Source organism: Solanum verrucosum, unplaced genomic scaffold, assembly GCF_900185275.1.
Source record: "Solanum verrucosum unplaced genomic scaffold, falcon-dt-bn FXZP01000235.1, whole genome shotgun sequence".
Taxonomy (NCBI): Eukaryota; Viridiplantae; Streptophyta; class Magnoliopsida; order Solanales; family Solanaceae; genus Solanum; species Solanum verrucosum.
This window is the reverse complement of record NW_026019948.1, coordinates 900,812-920,226: the sequence shown is the minus strand read 5'-3', so window position 1 is coordinate 920,226 and position 19,415 is coordinate 900,812. Positions and strand designations below refer to the sequence as shown.

The 19,415-nt window shown below is 32.6% G+C and overlaps 4 protein-coding genes across 4 annotated transcripts in view; 2 read left to right on the top strand and 2 right to left on the bottom strand.

The window, feature by feature from the left end:
• LOC125811425 (WD40 repeat-containing protein HOS15-like) overlaps nucleotides 1-19,415 on the bottom strand; it is a 286,140-nt gene that overhangs the window by 156,833 nt on the left and 109,892 nt on the right. The gene's annotated exons all lie outside the window — the stretch shown is intronic.
• LOC125811774 (probable carbohydrate esterase At4g34215) lies at nucleotides 1,243-2,784 on the top strand. Its single transcript, XM_049491319.1, has 2 exons — nucleotides 1,243-1,905; nucleotides 2,530-2,784. Exons 1-2 carry the CDS (start codon nucleotides 1,243-1,245, stop codon nucleotides 2,782-2,784), a joined length of 918 nt encoding a protein of 305 aa, XP_049347276.1.
• LOC125811785 (probable carbohydrate esterase At4g34215) lies at nucleotides 10,927-12,204 on the top strand. The gene is made up of 2 exons (XM_049491330.1): nucleotides 10,927-11,597; nucleotides 11,953-12,204. Exons 1-2 carry the CDS (start codon nucleotides 10,938-10,940, stop codon nucleotides 12,202-12,204), a joined length of 912 nt encoding a protein of 303 aa, XP_049347287.1. The 5' UTR covers nucleotides 10,927-10,937.
• On the bottom strand, nucleotides 14,684-16,229 carry LOC125811715 (probable isoaspartyl peptidase/L-asparaginase 2). Its single transcript, XM_049491254.1, has 4 exons — nucleotides 15,995-16,229; nucleotides 15,611-15,844; nucleotides 15,433-15,519; nucleotides 14,684-15,345 (listed from the first exon to the last, which is right to left on the bottom strand). Exons 1-4 carry the CDS (start codon nucleotides 16,154-16,156, stop codon nucleotides 14,851-14,853), a joined length of 978 nt encoding a protein of 325 aa, XP_049347211.1. The 5' UTR covers nucleotides 16,157-16,229; the 3' UTR covers nucleotides 14,684-14,850.

Genomic DNA, 19,415 nt, shown 5'->3' with positions numbered 1-19,415 from the left:
TTCTTTAAATTTTGAACCCCCTGAGCTTAATTCCTGGATCCGCCACCATCTCTGCTACTCAAATAAGTTATGGCCATATTTTAAACAATGATATTGAAAGTGAATACTGGCGCACTTGATCCTAAATTTCTTTTTCTAAATAAGTAAAAATAGGAGTAAAAATAATATATTTCGATCAATATATTAAATGAACAGCGATAAAATTCTGAATAAATGTATAAATTTAAAATTTTAGATCTACGTTTGAGTCTTTAGTGCGCTATGACTAACCTTTGGGCAAATTTAGACTACTAACCAGACCACTCAAAACTTTGGTTAATTTTGCAAACTGAATTGGTTATTTCACTCAAATCTCAATCTGCAAATGCATATAACTCAAATACTTGATGAATGGGCTCTTCGGCCTATAGGATTCTAGAGGACATGTTGAGCTGATTTACTTAAATGTCCTTTTAAAGGTTATTTTTTAAATTTTGTCCTAATTTTAAAAAGTTTTGCAAATATAGTCCTTGGAGAACTACTCTTTCGAACAATATACTCAAGTCTACTTTTCGCTCATACATTGCTCAATCTTACAAAAATTATATTAGATGATATAACTTACAAAATTTAAGACATGATCAAATGTTCTCAAAAGAAAAATCAGTTTCTTCAGAAGGAATCGTTAGACCATAGTCTAAAAGGTTGATCAATTAAAATACAAGTAAATAAGATGTTTGCTAAACAACTATATGAAAAAGGGATAACCGGCAAAATTTTTAAGAAAATGTTTCTTTTTTTTCTTGAAGACTACAAATACATCAACAAATCTGAGTAAATACTAAATGAAGTTAAAATAGTCAAAAGACCCTTCTAATTAATATTTTCTTAAGAGGAGTATAAAAGAAAAACACGATAGATAAATCTGACACATTATCCAATTCCGGAAGATGATAAATGCAATGAATCCATTCTTGTATAAGCTTAATTCACCCCCTACATGATTGAAAAGATATTCGTTGATCTTTATATTTTTCCCTCTATATATTTAGCTATCATCATTTTTTAAGCTATGCATTTCATTAAAGCTAATGGAAATGATGAGATTAAGTGCACTAACTAAAAAAAGGAAGTAAAATAATGTCACAATAATAGCATTGTACATAGAACATGTGCATATTCCAAATCCTTCTAAAAAAAATTACAATTGTATTATATTTGTTTGCTTATTTGAATTTCACCTCCAAAGAGAGTCATTACAACATGTTGAAGCACAAAAGTAGTGATGAAATAATTTTGATCTTAACATTTCTTTTACTTGTCTCAAACTTATTTTGGTTAATGAATCCAAAGAGTGTGACAAAATGTAACACTACAAATAGTAACAAGAAAAATGTACAAATATTCCTATTAGCAGGGCAAAGCAACATGTCAGGGCGCGGAGGAATCAGTAGAAAAGTTGTTGGAGGAAATGTAACTGAAATTTGGGATGGTTTCGTGCCTGAAGAATGTAAACCAAATCATAAAATTATACGATTTAACGCAGCTCAAAAATGGGAAGAAGCACATGAGCCTCTAAATTATGGGATCGATTGTTTATCGAGTTGTGGACTTGGTCCTGGAATGGCATTTGCTAATGAAATACTTAAAAAGGATACAAATTTTGGGGTGATTGGATTGGTACCTTGTGCTAGAGGAGGGACTGGTTTGTATAGATGGAATCGTGGGTCTTATGCTTATGATGATTTAATTAAAAGAACAAAGTTAGCTTTAAAAGATGGAGGAATTATTAGGGGGTTATTATGGTATCATGGTGAGGGTGATATAAGAACAAATAATGGATCAAGTTCATACAAGATCAAATTTGAGAAATTTGTTAATGATTTGCGTAGTGATTTGAATTCTCCTAATCTCCCAATTTTGCTGGTAAACATCTTTCTTATTTTAATTTTTTTGATGATATTATGTTAATTATATGATGTTTGATCAATGATTTGTGATTTTCTTAGTTTTTTATTTTGTTATATTGGGGGATCATGGAAAGAGAAGAGGGGAAGGGTGAGATGTGAGAATTGAACCCACACATGTTGTGTGTGTAAGACTGTAGGTTCGGTAGACTCAGTAGCTTTACCAAATACACTATATTTGTGTTAACAAAATTCACTTGATAATAATACAAGCAATATGTTCTTAATGTATTGTGTAATTCCATCCTGAAACCTATAAACTTAAAATCCTGAATTCATCTTTTTGGATATTACTAGATTATAAACCATTAGCCTTGGTGGTGATTTGTTGTATGATAATTGTGTTTAACTCAACCTTTAAAGTTTGTCAAACATTTGAAAGTTCACCTTAGTATAGACTTTCTCTTTAATGCAAAAATATGACTTAAGGATTTAAGTTATATACCCTTGATGTGTATCTTACTCCTATTCATGTAGTTTGTATTTTGATAGCTAGTTAATTACTTTATGAATAGCCTGTTTGTGCGTTAATAATTCTTCTAACGTCAATTTATAGATATTAAACTCATTTTTTTTTCAACAGGCCATCCTACCATACCCAAAAAAACCATTTGAAGGGCCATATATAGAAGTGGTGAGAGCAGCTCAATTGGGAATTAACATCTCAAATGTGATAAAGTTTGATGCTGAGGGACTAGAAATTGGTTCAGATGGCATTCATCTAACTACACCAGCACAAATTCAACTTGGTCATATGTTTGCTCATGCTTTTTTTTGCCTAAACAATTTTACAACTTTTAGTTTCTACAAGTTTTTCCCTTTTAATATTTTCTCTTAGCTAGATTTTTCTGTTGATTCTTGCATAACTATGTCTTATATGAACTTCCATACCATTTTTCATATGAAAAATAAAAAATGTGTTTGTTTTAATGTTTTTGATTTCTTATTAATGGATTAATATTCACATTCATAAGTTGTCAATTGTTTCGTAATAGTATCCTGTTTAAATCACAAAAAAAAAATTAAAAGATGATTGTATGGTTAGTCATAGAAATAAATCAAGCTACCAATGATATATCCGTACTTAAGTTTAACTTTTGAATCTTATTGATGTTATATTAATCTAGAGAATGACGTCAATAACAAGTACCAATAATATAAATGTTTCAGTTGAAAGAAACAAAATTCGCCTTCTCTTTTCTTCAATTGAGAAATTTTATATGTAAGAATATTTCTCAAACTTTTGATATAATCAATTATTTGAAGAAAATTTAGTGTAGGAAGCATTTTCCCACAAAACTATACAAATGTACTCAAAATTATACAAATGGACTTGCGATAATCTCCTCATGCGCGCAAAATTATTGAAGTATTTCTAAGTCAATTTTCTATTTCTAAGTCAAATAATTGCTTTGTTTCTCTCAATTCAGCAGGAAAGATAAAACTGAATATGAATGATAACTTCAAAACGTAATTAGGAAATGATACTTTTTAAACATGATCTAGGAAAAGATTTCTGAGATACTCAGGTCAATAAGGCCATAATTAGATATGTCAATTGAGTCGCCCGCCTCTCTCCTCTCTCACTCGCCTCTCACCCTCTCTATGTATCTGTATATCAAAATGTATATATTTGATATCAGAGATACATGTATCTAGTATTTTTGATACATGTAATCGACTTGAAATTTGAAGGAGAGGTGTATTTGACTTGAAATCTTGTACGGAATTATTAATTAGAGAGACAATATGTAATTATTTCAAACTATGGACTACATTAGTAATTTATAATAAAAATGTTTGTGTAATTAAATAACATATCCAAAAAAGATTGAACATTATCTAACATACTATATATACTAGTTAAGGTTTTCATGAAGCTCTCTAAAAGGGCATAAAACATTGTAGCAACTCATTTTTAATCGATCATTCTCAAGGAATTGAGACGTTGATATTTAAAATTATGTCCTATTTATAACCTAGGTTTAGTACTTAGGGTTCATAGTCATCACGTCCAAAATAAAATGATTTAAATTGATATATAGAGAAAAATTAAGTACAAAGAGATTTCTAGAATATTGATAAGGAGAGAAAGACCATCAAGATGTCAAACCAGTGATGAGATTGTGCTATTTCATCGTACGCTACCGGAGCATGCTTTTTAGCACTATGTGGGAAATTTTTTTGTTTATTCAGTCACTTAGTTTTAGTAATAAACTCTTACTTTTTGATCTAACTTGGACTAATCAATTAATTCAAACTAAAGTAAGAAAAACAATATAGGCTAATCCTTTCTGTTAGTGTAGGGGCATATTAATATTATAAGAATGTTACATTTTAGCATTGATCGTTTGCCCCTAAGTCAGTCATTACTCCCTCTATTCATTATTGCATTAGAATATGCATTGGTTGACTTTCATTTGTTGTAGTATGGTGGGAGTTAATGGAAATTCTTTTGCTGCCGTTTGGACCATTAAGTTGGTGCATTACTCCATAGAGTAATTGCATATGTTACTAATTCCTTGGTGCAATTGCAGCAGGTTCAGCCGTTGGTGGCTGTTAGCCTTTTCATCCCATTACTTCTTACTCTTTACTCCTCCATTATTCTTGTAACCTATGTAACTCCTAAGACCATTATCTTCACTATTTACTACACCATTATCTTTTTCTTCATTGCTAGGAAGACTTCTTCTAGTATAAATAGTGATGGTCTTCATTTGGTTTGTGATATACTATACACAAGAAAAACATAGAGTGAAATAGTTAGTAAAAAAAGAGAGTTCTTATTAGTTGAAGGAAGGTGTTCTTTTTGTGGAGCTTTGAACTCAACTCTTGTCCAGGGTTGTTGAGTTATATATTGTGAATAGGCTGTTGTATCCTGGAGGGGACAAGTCAAGAAGGACTACTGCTGGATCGGTGAAAACATTTACTGCAGTGGGCTTGAATCTCCTTAAAGAGAGCGAGATATCCGCGCCTCAGCCTGAAGAGATTTCTGTTTCTTCATTTTATTTCAATTGTATCTTGTATTTTTTGTTATCTTGTAAGTTTTTCACTAACAATTTTAAGGAGATTCATCATGGCTACAATTGAAAAAACCGCGGATGTCAAGATGGGAGACCTTAACAAGCCATTTCGGTTCAATGGTAACCATTTTAAGAGATGGAAGGGTAAAGTACTTTTCTATTCGAGTCTTCTCAATGTTTCTTATGTGTTAACTGAGAAGAATCCTAATAAAGTAGACATCACCTCTATGAATGATGATGAAACTATTTCTCATCTAGAGAAAGTGGAAAAGTACGATGGTGATTCCTATAAGTGTCGGTATTATATACTTAATTGTCTATCTGATAATTTTTATGATTATTATGATAGAACTTACTCTAGTGCAAAGAAAATTTGGAAAGCATTGCAGAGTAAGTATGATACCGAAGAGGCTGGAGCGAAAAAATATGCGGCTAGTAGATTTTTTCGTTTCCAAATGGTGGACAACAAATCAGTGGTAGACCAAGCTCAAGACTTTATAATGATTGTTGGAGAGCTTAGGTCCGAGGAGGTTAAAATTGGAGATAACCTTATTGTTTGTGGCATAGTGGATAAACTTCCACCTTCTTGGAAGGAATTTCAAAAAACTATGCGCCACAAACAAAAGGAAACCTCTCTTGAAACCTTGATAATAAAAATCCGCATGGAAGAAGAGGCAAGGGGCCAAGATGCACTTTTACAAACAGAAGAGAACAACATCACAACGAAGGTAAATTTAATTACTTCAAATAATGCTACTCCTGAATCTCACAAAAATACTTCTTTGAAGCCTAAGAAGAAAAAATTCAAGAAAAATAATGGTAGACCTCCCAAGAAAAATAATGGTGAAAATAACCAAGCACAAAATCAACAAGTTCAAGACAAGGGACCATGCTTTGTTTGTGGCAAGAGTGGGCATATTGCTCGATTTTGCAGATTCCGGAAACGTGGTCCTAACCCTCAGGCAAACGTTACCGAAGAACCTTTTGTGGCGGTGATTACCGACATAAACATGGTTGAGAATGTTGATGGATGGTGGGCTGATTCTGGTGCAAACCGTCATGTCTGTTATGACAAAGACTGGTTTAAGAAATATACTCATTTTGAGGAGCCCAAAACCATTATGCTTGGTGATGCTCACACTACTCAAGTGCTTGGAAAGGGAGATGTCGAATTGTGTTTTACTTCTGGAAGGGTATTAACTTTAAAAGATGTACTTTATACTCCTTCTATGAGGAAAAATTTGATGTCTAGTTTTCTTCTTAATAAAGTAGGCTTTAAACAGATTATTGAATCTGATCAATATGTAATAGTGAAAAAGGGTATTTTTGTGGGAAAGGGGTATGCATGTGATGGGATGTTCAAATTGAATGTTGAAATGAATAAAACTTCTACTTCTGTTTATATGCTTTCTTCTACCAATTTTTGGCATGCTCGTTTGTGTCATATTAATGATCGTTATGTTGGAATCATGAGTAGTTTAGGATTAATTCCAATGATTAAAAAGAATTTTGAAAAGTGTGAGGCTTGTAGTAAAGCCAAAATCACTAAGAGGCCTCATTTTCAAGTTGAAAGAAAAACTGATTTGTTAGAATTAGTTCATACTGATATTTGTGAACTTGGTGGAGTTTTAACTCGTGGAGGTAATAGATATTTTATCACTTTTATTGATGATTTTTCTAAGTTTACATATGTTTACTTGATGAAAAATAAAAGTGATGCTTTTGAAAATTTCAAAACTTATCTCCATGAGGTTGAAAATCAGTTTGGAAGAAAAATAAAAAGAATTAGAAGTGATAGAGGCCGTGAATATGAGTCAAATGAGTTTAATTCTTTTGTTAGATCATTGGGAATAATTCATGAAACTACTCCTCCTTACTCTCCTTCATCTAATGGAGTAGCGGAAAGGAAAAATAGAACTTTGGTTGAATTGACTAATGCCATGCTTATTGAGTCACATGCACCTTTAAATTTTTGGGGTGAAGCTATTTTAACTGCTTGTTATGTGTTAAATCGTGTGCCTCATAAAAAGTCTAAATTGACACCTTTTGAATTGTGGAAAGGTTACAAGCCAAGTTTGGGATATCTAAGAGTTTGGGGTTGTCTAGCCTTTGTGAGGCTAATGGATCCCAAGATTACAAAGTTGGGTAAGAAAGTTACTACTTGTGCTTTTCTTGGTTATGCTTCAAATAGTACAGCCTATAGATTTTTTAATCTTGAAGATAATATTGTGATAGAATCCGGTGATGCTATTTTTCATGAGAATAAATTTCCTTTTGATTCTAAAAATAGTGGGGGTCAAAGGATTGAACAAAATATTTTGTCACTACCTAGTTCTTCTACTTCTACTTTGAAAAATAAAGAAGTTGATAATTTTGAGTTAAGAAGAAGTAAAAGAGCTAGAGTAGAAAAAGATTTTGGTCCTGATTTTTATGTGTTTAATGTTGGAGATGACCCTCTCACTTTGAAAGAAGCATTATCTTCACATGATTCTATTTTTTGGAAAGAGGCTGTAAATGATGAAATGGAATCACTAATTTCTAATAAAACTTGGAAACTAGTTGATTTACCACCGGGTTGTAAAACTATTGGTTGCAAATGGGTCTTAAGAAAAAAGTTGAAACCGGATGGATCTATTGATAAATATAAGGCTAGGCTAGTTGCAAAAGGTTTTAAACAACTAGAAGGCCTAGAATTTTTTGATACTTTTTCACCGGTAACTAGAATTACATCCATAAGACTTTTAATTGCTATGGCTGCAATTTTTGATTTGCAAATTCATCAAATGGATGTAAAAACTGCCTTTTTAAATGGAGACCTAAATGAGGAAATTTATATGGATCAACCCGAGTCTTTTGTTGAAGCAAGCCAAGAAAGCAAAGTATGTAAACTTACTAAATCCCTATATGGCTTGAAACAGGCACCTAAGCAATGGCATGAAAAATTTGATTCCTGCATGATTGAAAATGGTTTTAAAACAAATGAGTGTGATAAGTGCATATATCATAAGTCTTGGAATAATTCACATGTGATTATTTGCCTATATGTTGATGATTTGTTGATCTTTGGCTCTAACATGAATGTTATTGATGAGACTAAGAATATTCTTAGAAGCCATTTTGATATGAAAGATCTTGGTGAGGCAAATGTTATTCTTGGAATAAAAATTACAAAAACATGTGATGGAATTTTCCTTGACCAGTCACATTATGTTGAGAAAATATTGAAAAAATATAACTTTCTTGATTGCAAGCATGTTGCAACTCCTTTTGATTCAAGTGTTCACTTATTTCCTGTTGAAAGTGAAAATGATGTAATAAATCAAAAGGAATATGCTAGCATAATCGGAAGTTTGAGGTATGTGACTGATTGCACTAGGCCTGATATTGCATATGCAGTAGGAGTACTTGGCAGGTTTACAAGCAAGCCAGGTAATGAACATTGGCATGCTGTAACAAGAGTTATGAGATATTTAATTGGAACGAAAAATTGTGGTTTGTTCTATAAAAAATATCCTGCTGTACTTGAAGGCTTTTGTGATGCAGATTGGAACACTTTATCAGGTGATTCATGTTCTACCACTGGTTATGTCTTTACTTTAGGTGGTGGTGCTGTTTGTTGGAAATCAAAAAAGCAAACTATTATTGCTAACTCTACCATGGAGGCTGAACTAATTGCTTTAGCTTCAGCTAGTGAGGAAGCGAATTGGTTAAGAGATTTATTATTTCAAATACCTTATTTTGAAAAACCAATTCCTCATATTTTAATTCATTGTGATAGCACCGCTGCGATTGGTAGAGTTCAAAATCGTTATTACAACGGTAAATCCAGACCTATAAGGAGGAAACACAGTAATGTAAGATCATATTTGACAAATGGTACCATTAATGTTGATTATGTCAAATCTTGTGATAATCTTGCAGATCCTCTTACTAAGGCCTTAACAAGAGAAAAGGTCTGTAGCACATCGAGGGGGATGGGATTGAAGCCTATAAATCATTGAGTCATATATGAGGAAACCCAACCTGGGGACTAGAGATCCTATAACCAGGTTCAAAGGGAAAAACTAATCATATGATGACTTGTTGTGAAAAATGCACTATCTTTTTATTCCCTCCCTATGATGTGAGTGCATTGTTTCCTGTAGTTTGTAAAGGTTGAGTTGATAAAACTCTTAATGAATATCTGTAGCCCGTATGGGTGGAGTGTTAAGATTACAGGAGCACTCTCGACAGATTTCACCTATGTGATGTGTGGAAGTAGGTCGCTTCCTATGAGAATTGGGCTTATTCTCAAAAGCACTCATGAAACCGGGATAGCACATGGCCATAACGTGCTGGCTTTAAAGCTCATGTCAACACCTTGATTATTATGTGTGAGCAGTGATACTTTATTTCCCTTAAGCAGTCATAGTTCAAGTCTGAGACCACTACGGCTCTGGAGTAAAAGTTATTGTTTCACTAAGTGAAGGTTCAATGCAGAGCACACCTTCATTATGCATAATAGTCTTCCTTCAACTAATAGACTCTCTTAACTAATATTAATATGAGTGGGGGATTGTTAGTGTAGGGGCATATTAATATTATAAGAATGTTACATTTTAGCATTGATCGTTTGCCCCTAAGTCAGTCATTACTCCCTCTATTCATTATTGCATTAGAATATGCATTGGTTGACTTTCATTTGTTGTAGTATGGTGGGAGTTAATGGAAATTCTTTTGCTGCCGTTTGGACCATTAAGTTGGTGCATTACTCCATAGAGTAATTGCATATGTTACTAATTCCTTGGTGCAATTGCAGCAGGTTCAGCCGTTGGTGGCTGTTAGCCTTTTCATCCCATTACTTCTTACTCTTTACTCCTCCATTATTCTTGTAACCTATGTAACTCCTAAGACCATTATCTTCACTATTTACTACACCATTATCTTTTTCTTCATTGCTAGGAAGACTTCTTCTAGTATAAATAGTGGTGGTCTTCATTTGGTTTGTGATATACTATACACAAGAAAAATATAGAGTGAAATAGTTAGTAAAAAAAGAGAGTTCTTATTAGTTGAAGGAAGGTGTTCTTTTTGTGGAGCTTTGAACTCAACTCTTGTCCAGGGTTGTTGAGTTATATATTGTGAATAGGCTGTTGTATCCTGGAGGGGACAAGTCAAGAAGGACTACTGCTGGATCGGTGAAAACATTTGCTGCAGTGGGCTTGAATCTCCTTAAAGAGAGCGAGATATCCGCGCCTCAGCCTGAAGAGATTTCTGTTTCTTCATTTTATTTCAATTGTATCTTGTATTTTTTGTTATCTTGTAAGTTTTTCACTAACACTTTCTATATATTTTTGTTAGGTAGTTGCGTAGTTGTTCTTGTGTGCTTTGATTGACATCCACCAAACACGGCCATGAACTCCTATGATTTTCCTGGAAAGCATTAGGGGTGAGGCCTAACCCCACATGAATGGCTCACAACCATGTTTAAAGTAAATAATTAAGAAAAACAAATATATACATATTGCTTATCAACATTCTAAAAATCTTTATTTAATCTAATCTTTTAGCGTATCAAAAAAAATAATCTCCTCATGTTCAGTAGTTTTACTTTCTAGAAGATAATAAATGCAATGAATCCATCCTATCATTATGCTTAATGTTTCCTTGGACCTGATTATAAAGATTTTGTTATCTCTTTTTCTATCTTTGGCTTTTTAAAGAAAGTATTCTGTCTATGCATTTCATTCACTCATTATTGAAGGAAGTGATGAGATTAAGTGCACTCACTAAAATAAAATAAAAAAAGGAAGTAAAATAATTTAAGAATTGCATTATACATAGAACTTGGGTATAATTACATTAATCCTCTTAAACAAAGAAAAATAGAAAATGAAAGCTACTTTCTCCTCAATAATATAAAGCAAAAACAAAAACACTGTTTCTTTGGGTTATTTCAAGTTTACCTCCAAAGAGAGTCACCAACAATATGTTGAAGCACAAAAATGATGAAATTATTTTGATCTTAACATTTCTTTTACTTGTCTCAAACTTATGTTGGTTAATGAGTCCAAAGAGAGTGAAGGAATGTAACACTACTAGTAATGTCAAGAAAAAAGTACAAATCTTCCTATTAGCAGGGCAAAGCAACATGGCAGGACGCGGCGGAGTCATTAAAAAAATTGTTGGAGGAAATGTTACCAAAGTTTGGAATGGATTGGTGCCTGAAGAATGTAAACCAAATCATAAAATTATACGATTAAACGTAGCTCAAAAATGGGAAGAAGCACATGAGCCTCTAAATTATGGGATCGATTGTTTAACGAGTTGTGGACTTGGTCCTGGAATGGCATTTGCTAATGAAATTCTTAAAAAAGACTCAAATTTTGGTGTAATTGGTTTAGTACCTTGTGCTAGAGGAGGAACTAGTTTGGATAAATGGAGAATTGGGACTCATCCTTATGATGAATTGGTTAAAAGAGCAAAAATTGCTGAAAAAAGTGGAGGAATTATTAGGGGGTTATTGTGGTATCATGGTGAAAGTGATGTAAAAGGAGGGAATGGATACAAAGATTATAAGATCAATTTGGAGAAATTTATTCATGATTTTCGTAGTGATTTGAATTCATCTAATCTTCCCATTTTCCAGGTAATAATTAACATAATTTTCTTTTATTCATTTCCTTAATGATACTATGTTGATATGAGTTTGATTATAGGTTTTTGATGTGATCATTTGGATTCTATTGAACTCATGTTTTTGGAGTTTGTGAAATATTTCAAAGTTCTATCTTATTTTTAACACGTCTCTTTAAGTCATGATTGTTATATAGACCAAATAGAATAGTCCATCTCAAAAGGCTAGTCGATCAAGTGATACTAGTTTATTAGCATTTTAATTATGAATCTATGGCTACTCTGTTCATGTTGAATTGTGTGATTGTTTCATATATGAGGTTACATTAGTATATTTGTATTCACTTAATTATTTAATTTTATGACAGGTTATCCTACCATATCCTAAAAAGCCATTTAAAGGGCCATATATAGAAGAAGTAAGAGCAGCTCAATTGGCAATCAACATCTCAAATGTAATAAAGATTGATGCTAAGGGACTTGAAATAGGTCCAGATGGCATTCATCTCACAACATCAGCACAAGTTCAACTTGGTCATATGTTTGCTCATGCTTTTTTGAGCCTAAACAATTTTACATCGTCTATTACTTATAATTTCTTTAATTTTTTTCCATTCTAATATATTTTCTTAGAACTTTTTACCAATCCTTTGTATTATTCTTTTACAAATGAACTCTGTTACCACGTTCATAAATCATAAATGTTATATCTACCAAACGTTTTGCTATATTCCAAGTTTTTATTTTTATTTTCCTTTTCTATTTGTATATGTAGATTAACTTAATTAGTTCTAAAAGAGAATTTATCGTTACATAGAGTTCCTTTTGATAAATCGTAACAAATTTGAATTCCTTACTTTATATTAATAAGAGAACTGGAACACGATTACAATTCTTTATAACTTTAACATCCTAATTGCAATACTCAAACTATTGAATAATAATGGAGATATTGAAATAACACATATAAATGCTTTTGCATATAATTCACATACCCTGTAATAGTGATGCCCTGTTCTATTTAATGACAACCAACACTACCCTCAATTTGGATCTCAATATTCTCCTTTGTGAAGGTCTCGCCCTATTCCTTTTACTTGACCCAATATCTATTTATGTGATATGCTTATCGGTACGGATTGGACCTGATTTATTATAACGTAAATCGAAATATCTCCGATATATATATACCGCAAAGTTAGACATTTCTAATAAAGGCAATGAAAAGATCAACTAAACAAACAATAATAATATATTCAGTATTATTCCGCAATCATTGCCCAAAATCTCAACTAAACAGACATTATAAAAAAAAATTATTGATTGATGCAAAACCTAATCACATGTCCAAATACAATTTCTAACTCCAAATCAATTTAAAGTTGGACCTCCAATTCTCCAAACGCCTAATAAATTAACCTCAACTACACAATTTGTGCCAGGTTCATTCGTACGTGTCGGATTTTCAAAATATATTAGTAATTCGGCCAATTGTACATAGCCATTAACATATATAGCGTGTCACAGCCTCATAGCATTGTCGGTCCTTTTTCTTTATCAATTTGATCTCATCAATCATAAATTTAACTTGTATTTTACTTACATTATACAACATTCCTAAAATTAAAAACACCTTACACATTGAAAAAAAACATGGACACTTCAAAGGTTACAAAAACACTCACAAACTCTGTTTTTATCATGCTTTAATTTCTAGTATGTTTTTGATTAATTTGATGTTGTTGTTGTTTGTTACAGGGGAAAGAAGAGATTTATAAGGTGGATACTACAAATTACAAGAAATCAGCAGGACATGAAGAAGAAGAGCCACAAAAAGAGGATGTGAAAATCACACATGTGCCTCTAACGTACGAGAAGCGTGAAACTGGTGATTCTTTGGCTGCTAAACTTGCTGAAAAAATTGAGTCTGCTAAGGAAACTGTTACCGGTGCTGGCGCTGACGAGCATAACAAAAAAGATTGAGATAAATGTTTCCCCTGTTTTTTTTTTTTTGAATTGTTGCAACTAGATGTTTGTGTTTATAGTATAATACTACATGAATAAGGTTTTTGTCCTAGTTCTTAGGCGTATCCAGGATTTTGAGATAATGGGTGCACTATTACAAAAAGATTGATCTGAAATATAAATTTGATCGCTCGATATTTATGTTCTTATTACTAAAAAACCAAAAAAAATAAAATATTATAGGTTCAAAATTAATTAAAATGTCAAAAGTGCTACCAATAACTACTTTGATAGAGAGGTGTTATTCAATTTTAGAAAGAAAAATAAAACACGATAAATATAAAATTTAAATTTTTAACTCACGTAGAGAGGTGCATTCAGTTATCATCGCATTATATGATACTCTGAGTGTGGGTTCACATATCTATATTTTAATAATTTTTTAAAAATATATCCCTATTAAATATAATTTTGGGAGGAGAACATGGGTTCACATGAACCCGTGACCCCTTTGGATACGCCTCTGCTTCCTTCCGGATCAGAATTTCTGTTGGAGGCAAGCCCCCATCTTGTTCTCTTTTTCTCCTTGTAGTTGAGTTTGTTTTAAATGCTGGGAATATTGACAAATAAATTTGGGTGACACAAAGATGATTCTATTTAGGGATATTTGAAACGCCAATAAGTTGTGGAACTTGAAGACAATCATGAATCACACATAAATTTCTTTTTAATTGAAGACGAATCATACAAAGATGGATGGTTTTGGGAAAGATGTTTGGTGCAATTCTTCCTCATTATGGGCGCCTAACTCATAGCCAACAGATGTACGAGGAAATGATTTGGTGCACTTGTTATATTTGTCAAATGTCATTTTCACGTTATAAAATATTATACTGTGATGTTACAGGAGGAGGATTCTATGTACCTACCTTTTGAGAATGCCCAATGAGGGGGGAAGAATCAGAAACGTAATTGAGTTGAAGAGTCCTAAGGAATATCAATACGTGTTATCGAATCCTTCTCAATATAGCAGTATAATCAAGTTCTGCTTAATCAGTATATAATCATACTTTGAACATCCACAATCAAGATGCCTAATACAATTTTTTTTCAGACTAATGAAAGATTACGATGAACAACCAAAAATCGTCGGAGTTCATTACTTTATGAAGCAATAGATGATGCCCAATACACAATTAAACTTAAACAATGGTACTAGTAATTACCAAACATAATTATTTATCAAGCATCGCTAAATGAAAATTAAAGCAAATAACATCCTAATAAACTCTATCTCTCCATTACCAAATACCAACATCCATAAATCCATCTTCAGTAGCACATCCTCTAAACATTCCATTACAATTAAACCCATAAGCCACTTCCCCTTTATTAGACACAGCAATAAGACCAGCAAACCCATTATCCAATCTCTTCTTAATCACAAAGTCCACTGCTTCTTGAAGGCCCAATTCCTTATATTCCATAACTGCTGCCACGTCACGTGCTAGGGTTCCACGTATGATAGCTTCTCCTTCACCTGTACATGAGACCCCACAAAGCTCACCTGCGTAGGTCCCAGCACCAATCAGCGGTGAGTCACCGATACGACCGGTCATTTTGTTCATTAAACCACCGGTGGATGTGGCGGCGGCGCACCTACCTTGGCCGTCTACCACCACACATCCCACCGTCTCCGGCGCGTAAACACTTATCGGTAATCCGTTCATGCGAATTGGGCTTTCAACGGATGACGCACAGGAATCCAATCCAGTTAATGGAATTCTGTAATCGAACTGAAAAAATTATTTTGAAAAATTGTCAATTACTCGATTTACGTCATGATAGGTATTTATTTATAGCTATACAAATGTTTAACATACCAAAATGGTGTTAGCCTCTTTGGCTAGTTTCAGCATTCCAACATTGTCCTCGGTGATGAAATATTCATTGTCTACCATCTCCACGCCCTAATAATAAAAATTAAATTCATTTATTAGATTATTGTTATTAACAATTTCGACGATTGATGTTGTTTTTATAAATCTGGAATTTTTTTACCTGTTGTTTGGCGAATTCTTCAGCGCCGGAGAAACCGAGATAGGAATGAGGGGATTTATCCATGATAAGGCGAGCGAGGGAGATTGGGTTTTTCACGGTGGAGAGACCAGAAACGGCGCCGCATCGTCTACCGTCGCCGTCCATAATGCTCGCCTCCATTTCCACTGTTCCATTTGCAGTTAATGCAGATCCACGACCCGAATTGAATAGAGGATCACTTTCCAGTTCTCTCACCTATATATATAACCAGAATCAAAATCGTAGAAAAAATTCGACATGCAAAAGACTATAACATTCAAGGAATTCACACAAATGTAGATCTGAGATTTTTTTTGGTTATACGAATCAAAGCGATGAATGTGAGTGGATAAAAGATATACGTACAACGAGTTCAACGACATCAATGGCAGGTAGAGAAGAGCGAAGAGCGGAGATTCCAATGTTAAGGCAACGAGTAAGGAGTTCTTTAGCTTGTTTCTGACGTTCAGCTGGGAGATTTGGGTCCACACCAGCGCCACCGTGCACCGCTATAGCCCAACCACCCATATTTCTACAATAAACTCCTTTTTTGCTCTCCCTCTTTTCTCTCTCTATTTTGTTAATTGCTTTGATGCTGGTAAAATTGTGTTTTGCCTTCTTTATATAGACAGACGCACAAATCCTAGTTGGGTTCTATTTGGGATTTTTTTAATTGTTACCCCCACCCCACCCTTTCTTAGTTTATATGATTTTTTTTAGTCCGTCTAAAATAAAAAATAATATTAACTTTAAAATGTCAATTTCATCCTTAATAAAAAGGATTTATAGTCATACAAATTTCTATTATTTATTTTAGATTACAAGTTTTTTTTTAAAAAAATCTTTCTGAAACTCCGTGTCAATTATCGAATCAAACTACCTCACATAAAATGAAACGAAGGAAGTACTTTTCCGTTCATTTTTACTTGTCACTTTTGACATATCAAGAAAAGATAGTACTCCCTCTATTTAAAAAAGTATGACTCCCTTTCCTTTTTAATTTGTTTCAAAATTAATGGTCTCTTTCTTTTTTTGGTAACATTTTAATTTCAGTTTTCCACGTGGCATGTTTAAGGCCACAAGATTAAAGGGCAATTTTGTACATTTGACATAACTTTAATTTAGGACCACAAGATTTAAAAGTCTTCATTATTTTTTTAAACTCCGTATCAAGTCAAATTATGTCACTCTTTTTGAAACGAAGGGAGTAACTTTTTTTTTCATATTTTACCCTCAGCATGAAATACTTATTTTTCAAGACATCATTTTATAGGGATAGTTCAGTAAAATATATGTATCAATAATTATTTTCTTGAAAAATATGTCAAGTTAAACTGTGACAAGTAAAAATAAACAGAGTGAATATTATTTAATTTGTTTATTTATTTTAATTGCTCTTGACGGAATTGAGCTGTTACTCTCAAACAAAATTTTGTGAAATTAATTTTCAGTATCGACAACTCACCAGTCACCACTAATCTCGCTGACGTGTGCACGTGTATTTTATTTCACGAGATTCTTTCTGGAATTTAGATTTTAGTTTTCTTTTTCTTTTGTCACGTGCATTTCCTATTTACTTGGAGGTAATCTCACGTGACATATAAAAAGGTAATTGGAAAGGTATTTTGATTTTTTTTTAATTGTAATTTATTTAAATGACCATTACCAATATACTAGGACTCTAGGAGTTTGTGTTACTGAAGTCTATAATTTTAGTTGTTCATTTCATGTTATTTAAACTCGTCGTAATTTAATATTATATACACATAAACTGTGAATATCACTGATTCGTTTCGATTCTTTTGAAAAAATTTAATTGCTTATAACTCGTTATTAAATTTAAATAAAATTTCAAGTAACCTTGCAACAAGTTCAATAAACTAACACCTTGTTTGGATGGTTGTTACTCGTTCTATCATATTGTATTGCATTATTAGTTAAATTATTTTTTTTATTGTTACTTAATTTCAATTGTATAGTATTATTAAATTTATTGTTCGTTAGGTAATGACGAAAAAATCTATTTTATGTCTGTGTCACTACTTTAATATTTTCTTCTCATTTTGTCTTCATTTATTATTTAAGGGAAAAGGGTCAAAAATGCCCCTCAATTTTGTTTTATTGTTTGACTTTACTCTTGCCGCTAAAATAAAGTTAAATTTACACCTACCGTTACTAATTTCACCATATATATCCCTCATTTGATGAAAAGCCCCAAATTGACTCAAATTAAGCAATTTTTACTTAAATTACCCAAGTTTTCAAATATGTAAAAACTTCAGTAATAATATGTACTATAGTAGCACTTTGTAAAGTATGAACTCCATCAATGTCTGCATTTCTATCAGCCTGTAGACTACATCTTTTTTTTTTAAATTAATTTTAAAGATGAAGATGAACGGATATGAAGATAAACAAAAATGGGTTATATTATTAGGTGGGTCGGGTCGGGTTAAAATTGGATAATGGGTAAATGGATAAAGAAAATTTGGTAGAATGGGTAAAATAGGGTTAACCGGGTTATTCTAAATGGGGTCGGGTCATTGGGTTAAAATAGGGAATAAGTTTTTTATTTTAAATTTGGATCAATTTTGAGGATTCCGTCTAATGAGGGGTAAATTTGGTGAAATTAGTAACGGGAGAGGTAAAATTAACTTCATTTTAACGGCGAGGGTAAAGTCAAACAATAAACCAAAGTTGAGGGGCATTTTTGACCCTTTGCCCACTATTTAACAATGATATTTCTTCTCACCTTTTCATAGTAGTTCTACCATGTATCCTACTTTTCTTGTAGGTTTATCATTCAAATTATGGATGTCTGACATTATATAACGACAAAAAACGATACAATCTATCCAAACATTATATTCACTAACACAATACAGTATGATATAATACAACATGATCCACTACGATACATATGAAACAATACGTAATAAACATCCAAACAAGGTGTAATAATCAATGTACATCTAAGCAGGAGCGGAGTCATCTTGTACTAAGGGGGTATCCGAACCCCCTTCGGGGGGAAATTATATTATTATACATGGTTAAAATAATTTTTATTATATATAGTAGATATCGAACCCCCTTCAACTACTTCGTGTGCAGTGGCGAGGGTTCAAAATCTGAAAAAATAGATACACGAAGTAGTCGAAGGAGGTTCGATATCTACTATATATACCTAAAAAATTATTTTAACTATGTATAAATCATATAATTTTCCGCTAAAGGTGAACCCCCTAATTGTATGATGGCTCCGCCATTGTTCGTGTGTCTATTTCTTCAGATTTTGAACCTCCTTCAATTCTGGCTCCGTCATTGCATCTAAGTAATATTTTTTCCTCAAATTGTTGGGTGGGGGAGTGATGTTAGGGGTAGGATGTGACTCAAGTACACGTTGCAATACTATTTATGTTTTTTTCCTTTTTCTTTACTTGTAAATATACTTAAAATACGTTTCTATTTGCAATAGTTTTGTGTACATTGTATTCAGCAACTAAATGAAACGAATATCAAGAAATATTATATCGTAATGTACAACTATTATAGAAATTAATTAACAAAATATCTACATAAAAAATTGTTGTAGGACAGAAATACTCTTTTTTTTAAAAAAAAAAAATGGACTAAAGAGAAATCTACTTTATAAAGAATCTTTATTGGAATGAGAGTATCTAGTTGTATTCATTTTGATACCCCATCAGATTCTCTAATTAAGATATTGTTAAATAAAGTTATCAACAGCTTGCACTTTGCAGTTTTGATTCCTAGGATTGATTGGCTA